The sequence below is a fragment of the Guillardia theta genome, assembly GCF_000315625.1.
Source record: "Guillardia theta CCMP2712 unplaced genomic scaffold GUITHscaffold_50, whole genome shotgun sequence".
In the NCBI taxonomy this organism is placed as follows: domain Eukaryota; class Cryptophyceae; order Pyrenomonadales; family Geminigeraceae; genus Guillardia; species Guillardia theta.
In genome coordinates, this window is record NW_005434624.1 from 102513 (window position 1) to 113191 (window position 10679).

At 55.2% G+C, this 10679-nt stretch overlaps 4 protein-coding genes across 4 annotated transcripts in view; 2 read left to right on the plus strand and 2 right to left on the minus strand.

Moving 5' to 3' along the window:
* Positions 1-698: 698 nt before the first annotated feature.
* GUITHDRAFT_140925 (hypothetical protein) lies at positions 699-5548 on the minus strand (the record flags this gene model as incomplete). Its single annotated transcript, XM_005829687.1, has 5 exons — positions 699-783; positions 846-951; positions 997-1843; positions 2064-4739; positions 4790-5548. The coding sequence occupies 5 exons, from the start codon at positions 5546-5548 to the stop codon at positions 699-701; spliced, it is 4473 nt and encodes a 1490-aa protein (XP_005829744.1).
* Positions 5549-6111: 563 nt separating this feature from the next.
* On the plus strand, positions 6112-7173 carry GUITHDRAFT_153435 (hypothetical protein). The gene is made up of 5 exons (XM_005829688.1): positions 6112-6200; positions 6316-6650; positions 6709-6829; positions 6915-7007; positions 7065-7173. Exons 1-5 carry the CDS (start codon positions 6120-6122, stop codon positions 7125-7127), a joined length of 693 nt encoding a protein of 230 aa, XP_005829745.1. The 5' UTR covers positions 6112-6119; the 3' UTR covers positions 7128-7173.
* Positions 7174-7200: 27 nt separating this feature from the next.
* Positions 7201-8385, minus strand: GUITHDRAFT_164014 (hypothetical protein). The gene is made up of 2 exons (XM_005829689.1): positions 8347-8385; positions 7201-8288 (listed from the first exon to the last, which is right to left on the minus strand). Exons 1-2 carry the CDS (start codon positions 8370-8372, stop codon positions 7244-7246), a joined length of 1071 nt encoding a protein of 356 aa, XP_005829746.1. The 5' UTR covers positions 8373-8385; the 3' UTR covers positions 7201-7243.
* A 1009-nt stretch (positions 8386-9394) lies between these two features.
* GUITHDRAFT_111137 (hypothetical protein) overlaps positions 9395-10679 on the plus strand; it is a gene marked incomplete at both ends in the record, with an annotated part of 1804 nt that continues 519 nt past the window's right edge. The window contains 2 exons of the mRNA XM_005829690.1: positions 9395-10072; positions 10333-10609. Coding sequence (XP_005829747.1) covers positions 9395-10072; positions 10333-10609 — 955 coding nt within the window. The remainder of the gene's footprint in view (positions 10073-10332; positions 10610-10679) is intronic.

A 10679-nucleotide genomic window follows, 5' to 3' on the forward strand; every position in this document is an offset into this window, starting at 1 on the left:
CTCCTCTCTCTCCACTTCTCCTTTCCTCTCCTCTCCTTTCCTCTCCCTCTCCTTTTCCTCTCCCTCTCCTTTTCCTCTCCCTCTCCCTTCTCCTCTCCCTCTCCCTTCTCCTCTCCCTCTTCTTCCTCTCTGTCGTCCGCTGAGACTCATCCGTCGCTTCAAGTCTTTCTTCCAAGAGGATTACATCAACGCCTATCTCTACTGGCTGGTCAGCTACCAAGAACTCGCCCCCTTCCTCCCTCCCGCCCTCCCGCCTATGTTTCCCCCTGCCTCCCCCTCCTGCCTCCTTTCCTTCTGCACCCCTCCTGCCTGCCTCCTGCCTCCTGCCTCCTGCCTGTCCCCCTTCTCCCTACTGCTCGTTTTACTCCCCGTCTTCAGGGATTCTTCATGGTCAAACTACCGCGCAAGTACTGCAACCATCTTGACATCAACTCGATCTCCAGGTCAGCTACCTTCGCCCATCCTGCTCATGCCCTCTATTCTTTCCTTGACTTTCCTCCCCTCCCCTCTCCCTTCTTTTCTTTCCTCTCGTCTCGCTGATCTGTTCCGATCTTCTCTGCTCTGCCCTGCCTTGCCCCCTCTTCCCTCCACTCCTCCTCCTCCTCCTCCTCCTCCTCCTCCTCCTCACGTGTTCTGTCAGGCACATGGAGTATCACCAAGAGCACGAGAAGTACAAGTGACAAGTCTCATTCCTCCCTTCATTCTCTCTCAGTCCGCACAAGTTGCAACTCGTTCCTCGCAATCAGATTCCCGTCCGCGTCTTCGATCCTGGCCTTCACCAACCTGTACCCATCTCAACCACCAGCACCCATCTCAACCACCAACACAAACACCAGCTCTCTCACCAGCTCTCCTCTGACAAAACCCCCTTGATCTCCGTCTTCGTCCTCCCCTCCTTGCTTGTGCTCGTACACTCCTCGTATGCCACGTTGACCTCGAACTCGTCCTTGTCTGCACGCAATCGTCATCGAAGATCCTCCGCTGCTACATCACTACCTCCCTCCCTCCTCACAAACACAACATCGCTGCCAGGAGAGTAGACAAGCTCTGAGCGCGGTTCCAGCCCCTCTATCATCTTCACACTCTCCTCCGTCGACATCTCCCTTGCCATCTCCTGCACGTCCTTGATGTCATAGTGCTTCGCAACGAACCTCCTCCCTTCCTCCTCCTCCTCTATCACAGCTATCCGAATCCTGTACACCCATCCTCGCCCTCTGTCCGTCTGCTCCTTCACGAAGAAGCATGCTTTCCCAAGTGCAGGGAGGGAAACCCGTGCATGTAGCTTGATGGATCGCAGGGTACCCTGCCTCCCTACTTCCTCCCCTTCGAACTCTCCTGCATAGAGCCGCAAGAAATCGTCGCTGCTCGCCTGCATCGTCCTCTCCTGCACCATCACCAGCATCCTCTGCACTCTTCGTCGGACCTCCTGCCAGCTTCTTGCAAGGCCTTTCAAGCTGCTCCCGATGAAAAACGAGCCCGATTGATGGCATGTCCCGCCATCGTATCCTCGTCTTGCCACGTTTGCGGCGATCGCTCCTCCTCCTTTCTTCACCCGTTCCTCTTCAGCATGCCCGTATGGTCTACGATAGTTTGTGACGTGGGTTGCGGGGGTGAGAGATGCCGTGGGGATGGACGCAGAAACAGAGTTCCTCGTCGTCCTCGTCCGCATTGTCATTGTGAAGATCGCTGGACTCGTCGTCACCTGCCATGCCGCCGCCTCCATCGCCATCGCCATCGCCATCGCCATCGCCATCACTGTCATCGCCATGTTCATTGCGAGCACAGCACTCTGAGGCGAAGGGCGAGCTGAGGTGTGATCCGAGGCGGGCCAGGCGAGATATCCCTAGAGCTGGTCGAGCTTGAAAACGTTTTCACGACTTGTTAGCGAATCAGAGGCTCGGAGGGTGGAACATCGTGATGAGCCTGAAGTGTCTTCCTCCTCTCGGCCTCTTCTCCTTCCTTACAGTGTGTTTGATGGGATCACAGGATTGACGGGAAGGAGACACACAGATCAAGAGATGTTTTCGTAGAGGTTCACAGGGTTTTCATTAGATTCACAGGACCAGTAGCGCGAGGTCATGCATGCCTGCGATCAGCTCGCTGGTCACGTCCCCGTTGGTGGGGAACCTCTCGTGCTTTGTGTGGAGGAGATGGAAGCCCCGCTCAAGGAAGAGGAAGGCGAAGAAGACGTTCAGGAGGGGATGCAGCTGGCTTGTGAGGAAGCAAGCAGCTTCGAAAGAGATTTCTCTGCCTGCCGCCCCCAAGATAATGCCTCCTGCTCCTGCTCCTGCTCCTGCTCCTGCTCCTCCCTGGGACCTCTCCTTGAGCTTTTCGGCATGGAGCTTCTTGAGCCTTCCACAGGCTCCATGAACTCCGCAGCCATTGCCGAGGTTCTCGAGGAGCAGGATGACCTGGGGAGAGCGATCCAGCTGCTGCTGCCCCTGTAGACGAGACGAGAACTGAGACGAGAAGCCTTCCTCCACCCTCTTGACTGCCTCTTCCACCACCAGCAGGTTGAATGAGTCTCCACCTCCTTCCCTGGCCCGCACTGACCCATGCACTGCATCGAAGGAGGCGGCGAGGGCTTCCAGCACTTGCTGCCCTGTGAGGACGACGACGAACAAGGAGGAGGAGGAGGAGGAGGTCAGGAAGGAGGGAGAGAGCCGTCTGGTCGTGATCTCACACCAAGGGAACATGTTGTCTTGAGCGTCCGCCAGAGTGAGATTGACGTCCATCCCTAGGAAGAGAGCTCCTGCCTCTACCTTGTGCTGCTCCAGCATCTCCTTCATCCTCTCGCACATGCTCACAGCCACATACCGCCGTGTAGCGCACTGCACTCCCCTGTCTGCCTCTGCTCCTGTCTCTTTCCTCTCCTCTTCCCCCAGACCTTCTCGCATCATTGACCTCCAAATCCTCTGATTGTCCTCTCGCAGATCGGCTGCCTTGAGCGAGTCCTTCGTCGCCATGCTGTTGCAGGCAGCAGAAGATAGGTCAGCGAGCAGCTCCTGCTGCTGATGCCTGCCCTTGCATGCCCGATACCCCCCCATGAGCGCCTCCTCACTTCCGAAGCGACGAAGCACACGAGTTGTCATCTCGGGCGAGACTTGGTTCACTTGCAGCCTCTTGGCAAGCTGCTCCTCACTTGCTCTCCGCGACCTTGAGCTCCACTGCTGCTGAAGGTGCGACAGCCTTTGGCCTCTTCCAAGTCCTCCACTCCTATGCCATTTCCAGGTGTACACCTTGCTCAGAGCTGCGAGGAGCATGGCGGAGTCGATGGCGTTGAAGGTCTGAGCGAGCACCACGGAATTCTTGTCGTAGTTTCGACAGACGACGCCGCACAAGAACCGCAGCAAGTCCTCCCTCCTCCAGATCACGTCCCTCCTCCTCCTCTCCTCCTCCTCCCTCCCCGGAAGCACCCGTGGCTTCGATCGATCCGCGGCATCCAGCTCTCCTTCAAGAAGAAAGCAGCTGAACGGGCAGCCTGCAACCCTCATGACCCTCTCCTGCCTGAAGTGAGGACCCTCCTCCTTCTCTGCTGATCGGCTCACAATATCGTCCACCGTCTTCCTCTCGATGACAATCTGGCAGCTCTTCCCTCCCACATCTGGCCATTTCTGCTTCTCCTGTCCCCGCTCCTCCTCGTCCTCGTCCTCGACTTCCTCTTCGTCGGCCTTTCTCATCTCCCCTCGCTCCTGATCGTCATGCCGTGAAACCAGAGCGAAATCCCCAACGGTCAGAGTCACTTCCTCGCTTTCCACATTCGCATGCTTCAACACCATGTCGTGGATGCTGCGGAAGAAGGAGCGGTAAGTTGCGTTCTGCTTTCTCTCGCGTCGATCCACCAACAGCAGCAGATTCGAATCCGGGAGGGAGGACACCAGCCCGCCAGAGTGTGCGGGGAAAGCAGACGAGGAGGCGGCACTTTCAGAATCAGCAGAAGCACCAGGGAGGGCGGAAAAGGATGAGGGAGGGGAGGAGGGGGAGGAGGTAGTTGCGGCGACACAGGCTGAGGTGAGGGAGAACGAATTTTCCTGCTGCTCCTCTGTGAGGTCGACGAAGCTTTCAGAGTCACTGATGGACACGTGGGTCGCGTCCCCCGCGCTCTTCTCTGATGCTCGGAAGGAAACTTCTTCAGTGAGATCGATCACGTCCTCCATTGCTGCACTGCATCCTGCCCCCGCTGCCGCGCTGACCTCATGCTGAGCAAGAACAGTTGCTGTACCCTCCTCTTGTTCTGTGCCTGCTCCAAACTTCAACCTCTTAGCTGCTGGCTCACGAGGAGAAGCTCTTGGAGAAGGAGAGAGTTCTGCAACAATCACGTCATCCTCATCGGAGACGCAATCATGGATGCTCAACGGTCTCTTGCGGCTCGTACAAATCGCACTGGCGCCCTTTTCGCTCCTACCCATCAGGGACTGCGAATGTCTCTGTTCACTAGCACAACTTCCCCTCGTAGCACTTGCTGCTGTAGTGTTATCTCTCAACTTTGAGGAGGAGGGAAGGTCGAATCTCTTCAGGCGAGCTCGGATCATTTCATCCTTCTGCACCCCGGAACTTGGACTCCCTATATCCCTCATCCTCCCTGAGTCAAAATTTTCCTCCTCACCCCTGAACACATGAGGAGATATCAATGAGAGGCTTGTTCGAAAGATATCTTCAGCTTCGAACGAGTCTTCCGAGACAACTTTGTCTGCATCATGGAAGCTATCAACGATACCCAGGTGCGACGTAGGAGCACTCTGCCACAAGCACTTACAACTCTTTGAGCGCCATCGCAAGTTTCTCTCACCTTCTTCTTGCTGGAGGAATGCACAGCTTTCGCCTGCTTCCCCCGTGCCCTCTTGCCCTCGTCCGCCACAAAGTTTCCGTCACGATCTGCGAAGCCGTTGCGAGGCTCAATGAGTGCATATTGGTCGAAAATCTTGGGATGGAACATCTCTGTGAAGATGTAGAAGCAAACTCTGGCTCCCAGCCTCGTCAGCGCGTATGACTTCCCTCCGTTGCCAATCCCAACAAACTCCTTCACCATCTTCTTCTTCACAAGATCGTCCTTGGCCTTCCATGCGCCATGGGCCCTCGACCTCCAGTCGTACTCCATGGGGTTGTCGGTATGCTTCTGAGCTCTTCGCTGCACCACTATCGTTGGCTGAGGATTCTCCTCAGGTCCCTCGTACTCCAACCAAAGAGCCGCGAGGATGGCGTAGGCCGAGTCTCGGTATCGTCGTCGTCGCACCACGGAATCCTCGGAGATATCGGTCTCTGTGCAGTCTCGATGCTCCCGCAGGACTACCTCCTCATCTCCCTTGACTATCCTCGTGAGCACTTGCACGACAGTTGGAGCAAGTTTGGGAGGGAGGCCTACAACCACACCTGCATTCTGCCCTCCTTTCTGCACACATATCCTTTTCCTCGATCCCTCCAAAAGGTTCACCGCATCCCTCCAACAGTTCTGATTCCTGTGATTCATACGGACAGCATACCTGTATCTTGCCTGAGCAGCTTCAATCAGTTGCTCGTGCCAGTCTTCTTTGTTGCTCTGCCTCGACATCGCCAAGCGCGACGACCGCCTTGTGAAAATTGAACTGCTAAAACAAATGTCAACTCTGAACGTTATGAAGTTCCCTTCCAAATTATTCGTTGCAAAACGATTGTGCAAGCAAGACTCGTCAATGCTGTTCTTGTTCGATACAACCTTCCCCATCTCTTCTCTTTCACTTCTTTCCTCCTCTCCCTCTTCTCCTGCCCCCCACTTTCTTCCCGCCTTTGCCCATTCTACGGAAGTCTGATTTCCACGAACTACCTACCCATTATATTTATACTCCCACCCCACCATCGGGTCAACTGGCGATTAGTTAAGTGCCTATAACCCCCTTCACGCCTCATTTTTGTGGGGAAATGAGGGTACTTGAGGGGTACCCACCCCTCCAGAAAAATAGATTGTTGTTGACCCGACCCCCACCACCTTCTCTCCCTTCACCCTCCTTCTAAGGTTATGAGCCTCACAACGGTGCCTCTGGCCGGGGCGGGCCCAATGTAATGAAGGGCCGGTGACCGGGTGCGGCCCGGGCCACGTCACTGAGAATGGGCATGTTGGGGATGTGGACCGGATCCTGATCAACATGGCGAAGGCTTTGTTGCTAGCGCTCGCAATGGGGATGATGGCTGAGAATGTGGGAGGCTTCGCCTTGAGCGCTTCATGGGTATGCCACACAGAGCTTGTTGCTCCAGGTGGACTGACTGCTTGCTTCCTCTCAACCCATTCGCTCTCTACTTATCTTGCCTTGCCCCTCGCCTTCGTGCCTCCCTTGTTTACAGGTAAAACCGCGGGCCGCGCACCGAGTGAAATGCCCGTCATCCACAGCAGTCTCCCTGCGCAATCCAAGGCCCATGAGAGCTTGCAGCGGACTGAAGATGACGGGCGTTGACCCGAACGACGCAAGAATCAAGAAGTTCTCTCAGATCCTGACCTCCATCGGGATGTATCCTGAGGACTCAGTCGCCATGTTCGATTACGACAGCAGCGAAGCCTCCATCCTTTTGGGCTATGCTGTTGTGACGGGCGAATGTAAGCCAATCGTGATGACGAGATGGGACATGGATGGATTGGAAACAACCGTGGAAGGGTACCAGGAGGCGTACAGCGACAACAGGTTAGAGTAGCGAAGTGTTGGTATGGGATGATCCAGTGTGTGAGAGTGGATACGGCAGATGTGTAGGTATCATCATACCGGACGAAGACCGCCTCAAGGAGCTCATGGATGCCGGTCAAGGCCTGGAGTCCCGCTGCGGGTTCGATCCTAGCAGTCCTGTCGGCCCTCGCTTCGCACTGGTAAGTGTCTGCTGCAGTTTCAATGGCATCCTACCGTTGGAGATGCCTGCTCATTGCACGTCACTGACCGGCCTGTGTCTATCAGGTGCTGAACTCAGACAAGACGGGAAAGGAGCTCCAGGATTACCTGGGTTGCTCAGGGCGGGAGACAGATCCTGTGACAGGTTTCTCCTTCCAGGTATGAGAATTTCTTTGTTCGTCTCCCGCGCTCCGAGTGCTGAAAGACAGACTCCAGGTTGGACTCCCTGTCGACTGCATTACCTACAAGGAGCTGTGCGAGAGGGCAGATGGCATGTAGACTCCTTGGGCTGAGGATCCGTGAGTACACCTCGAGTCGAATTGTCAATCTGAGCATCGGCATACCGCCCCGACAATCGACAGAATTTTTAATCTAAACACAGGGAGAGGGAAGTTCTAGTCCAGCGCCTTCTTGAACGCCTCGCTCCACTCCTGACGGGATGGAGTGAAGACCCTCCTCTCGCGGTTCTTCATGGCGGGGGGAAGCTGGAGGAAATTGTTCTCGCTGCATCCAACGCCATCCTCGCGGAAGGTCTTGCAGCTGACGAGGCTCAAGATCTTGTTGGCAGTGTCAGCCCGGGTGAGGCACTGAACCAAACATTGCGCCACCACATCGCGACCCGTGTCAGCGGAGTTCTGATCCCTCCGCTTTAGGCTGATGCCACGAGCCTCCTCAGCATCAAAGATGCGATCGTTCAGTGCCTGCTCGAAGTCCTTGTTGGTGTCGTAGAAAGGGCCTCCCTTGAGGTTTCCCACTCGCAAGATCGTGTAGTCGAAGTTGTAAATCTCTGCACACTCCTTGAGCGTCTGCTCCAGGGCTGCCCACTTGTCAAGTTGTAAGAAGGGGTTGAGCTTCAGCTTCCAGTCGTTCTCACGCTCGTCCACTCCAATCTTCGAGAGCAAGATGAAGCGCTTGAAAGGAATTCCCAGCGCCAGCACGTTCTTCATGGTCTCAGGATCGGTGGGTTTCTCAACGCAGAGCACGGCAGCAGAGACGTTGGCTGGGATCTCCTCGAAGTAAACCTCAGCCTCGGGAGGAAAAATCTCCTGTTCCCCATCTGTCTTGTACAGAACCTTCTCCTCGTAGTTCTTGGAAGTCTGGATGACTGGAGTGTACCTGCCATCCTTGGCCATGTGGCGGACAAGAAGCTGACCCAGCCGATCGAGAGCCCCGAAGACAACGACCTTGGTTCCTGTGGGTACGGCTGCCTTGTTCTGCTGCTGCAGCGCGAGCAGCAACATCATCTCCTCGCTAAGCTCTGCACTTGCTTGGGAAGTCGGAGAATCGTTGAGCTGGGCCCTGAGCTGCAGTGTGCTTGTTCGAGGCGCTCGGAGGTTTGTCCTCGAGGCCAGGGGCTTCTGCCCAGCCCTGAAAAGACCAATTTGAAACGATTGCGGCGAGAAAGCATGAGATGCACTGAGTGATAAGAGAAGGCACGCCCTGGACACTAAAATCACTCCCGGATAGATCAATCAGCAGTGCACTCGACTCAACGTACCAGGTGGAAAGGGAACTCATCTTCATGGTCTCAAGCTGCCTGCATCCCAAAATGGTCAACAGAGAGAAGATGGGACTGAGCCATCCAAAAATAGGTGCGCATCGTGCCCAGATGTGTTTTCGTGCCTATCCTTCGTTTCTCCGATCATAAATAACTATCTGAGTTATCAAACTTGCTGAACGAGTCATGCTCGTCCTTCAAAACATCCTTCCTTTTCTCTTCTCTTCTCACTTCTCTTCTTGTTTCTTCGCCTCACATCCCTTCTGTCCCCTCTTCTGTTTGACATGTATACGCCATTAGAACGCCTTGTACCTACTACCCTACCCCTAGGGAGCTCCTGTGCCCCATCGATGACCCCACCCCTATCTACTCCTCATCTATAAAAATGTACCCTACCTAGAGACTCATTACCCACCCCTACCCACTTCAGCACGAAAAGTTACTAGTATTGAGACCACCCATGCTTGATCTGAAGCAAGGGGGTAGAGAGGTTGTCGAGAAATAACCTTAATTTAATTATAAAATATTATAAATTATTAAATTAACACTAATTCGATCTTGCGAAATGGAAAGAGCAGTTCCCCGATGAATGCCGCACCGCCTCCTCCTCCTTCTCCTCCTCCTCCCTGCTCTCCTCTGCTCCGACTACCTTCCTCCTCCTTCCAACACTACACTTGATGGTTCCCCTTCTCCTCCACCATCCTTCTCCTCCTTCCCATCCTCCTTTGCCTTCTCTACCAAGAGTGCACAAGGGAGCATACCAGGCCCGCATCATGATGCAGTCGAACGCGAGTCGAGACGGGCAGATGAGCTGGAGCTTCCTCGAGAAGCGTCTCTCATCAACATCATACCAGCCTTCGAGCCGGGATGGAGGCAGCACGAGGATGCAATCGGCAAGCTCGTAAACATCTCGAAGCAGAGGCTACACAGCAGGAACTTGGGGGTCTTGCGGGAGGCCCTGTCAGCCATCAGAGCCGGAAGGAGGAAGAGAGCAGCCTCTCAGTTGTCGAGGTATAACTGGGATGACGCAGACTTGCTATGCTTGCGCATGTACTTCAAGATACTCTCCCGAGTGTTCAAGGAGGGCACCAGGGAAGCGGGGGTGTGTGCCGTGACCGTTTCAAGGCTGACAGCAGGCAACAAGTCGCACCTAGATCCTCACAGGACAGACATCAAGAGATGGAAGGAGCAGCAGGTCTTCTTGGATCGCCACGATGCCTCTGGTGAGGAGGCAGTGAGGTCCTACAGCAAACTCCACCATGATTTCGTAGCTGCCGCCATGGAAGTTGGAAGTCGGGTCGACCGAGCGCACCTTGACGAGTCGCGTTTTCTCGTCTGCCAGCCGACGTTCGGTCTGGGGAACCGGATGAACGCGATGATGATGTGCATGACGTTGGCGATGATGACGGGGCGAGTGTTGCTCCTGCACTGGAACTGCCTGTCCTGCCATGATGAGTTGGCATATCCCCTTCAGCCCAGTGATGTCTTGTTGAGAAGCTTCGTGGACTGGAATATCGATCTCCTCCTTCTGCTGTTCGACGATCGAGAGATCTCTGCGATGAGCAGGGTCGTGGTAGAGCCCGGAGTGAGCGACGGGGCGGTGGGAGGACAGGAGTTGTCGTTGCAGGACATCTTTACTAAGATGAACATCGACGACGTTTGGCCCGAGCGGGTGCTGGTGCTCAACGTCTACCGTTTCTACCCCTCCATCTTCGACAACCCCCATGTACTTCCTGTCGCTCTGCCCTCTCACGTGTGCTGTCCAACTTTTTTGTCCCCGGCCACTTTTATATTTCAACCTCCCTCCAAGCCTTCAGTCACACCTGCTGCGTTTGAAGTCTTCTCCTCCCTGTCTTTCTGTTCTCACTGACGATCTTCTCCCCCCTGTCTTTCTGTTCTCACTGACGATCTTCTCCTCCCTGTCTTTCTGTTCTCACTGACGATCTTCTCCTCCCTGTCTTTCTGTTCTCACTGACGATCCTCCAGTACAAGTCTCTCTTTCAACGCCCAGCTGCAGCAGGGGAAGCAGCCCCAACAACTTCGTTCTCTCTCCCTCCCCCGCCAGCATGGTACGCGCGCATGGGTCTGAGGCTCTTCGGCAGCCCTCCAGCATGGACGAGGAAGACGCTGGAGCAGGCGAGTCGGTTAGTGAGCTTGCTCGACATGTCAGGAAGAGTCGTCGGGCTTCAGATGCGACGGCATCTCCCTGTCTCCTACGAGGGAGTGCGGAGAGACCGGGAGAGCGCCGAGCAGTTCGTGACTTGTGCGCTCAGTTTCGCACCCGGCGATGCGAACTTGTGGGTGTTGGTGACAGACAGCGTTGAAGGTTGTGC

Bases quoted from the DNA above. Each gene is read 5' to 3' on its own strand.
- GUITHDRAFT_164014 (XM_005829689.1), bottom strand. From the start codon at position 8,372: ATGAAGATGAGTTCCCTTTCCACCTG. The intron at 8,289-8,346 runs GTACGTTGAGTC...TTTAGTGTCCAG, and splicing joins ATGAGTTCCCTTTCCACCTG to GGCGTGCCTTCTCTTATCAC.
- GUITHDRAFT_153435 (XM_005829688.1), top strand. From the start codon at position 6,120: ATGGCGAAGGCTTTGTTGCTAGCGCTCGCAATGGGGATGATGGCTGAG. The intron at 6,201-6,315 runs GTATGCCACACA...CCTTGTTTACAG, and splicing joins TCGCCTTGAGCGCTTCATGG to GTAAAACCGCGGGCCGCGCA. The intron at 7,008-7,064 runs GTATGAGAATTT...GACAGACTCCAG, and splicing joins TGACAGGTTTCTCCTTCCAG to GTTGGACTCCCTGTCGACTG.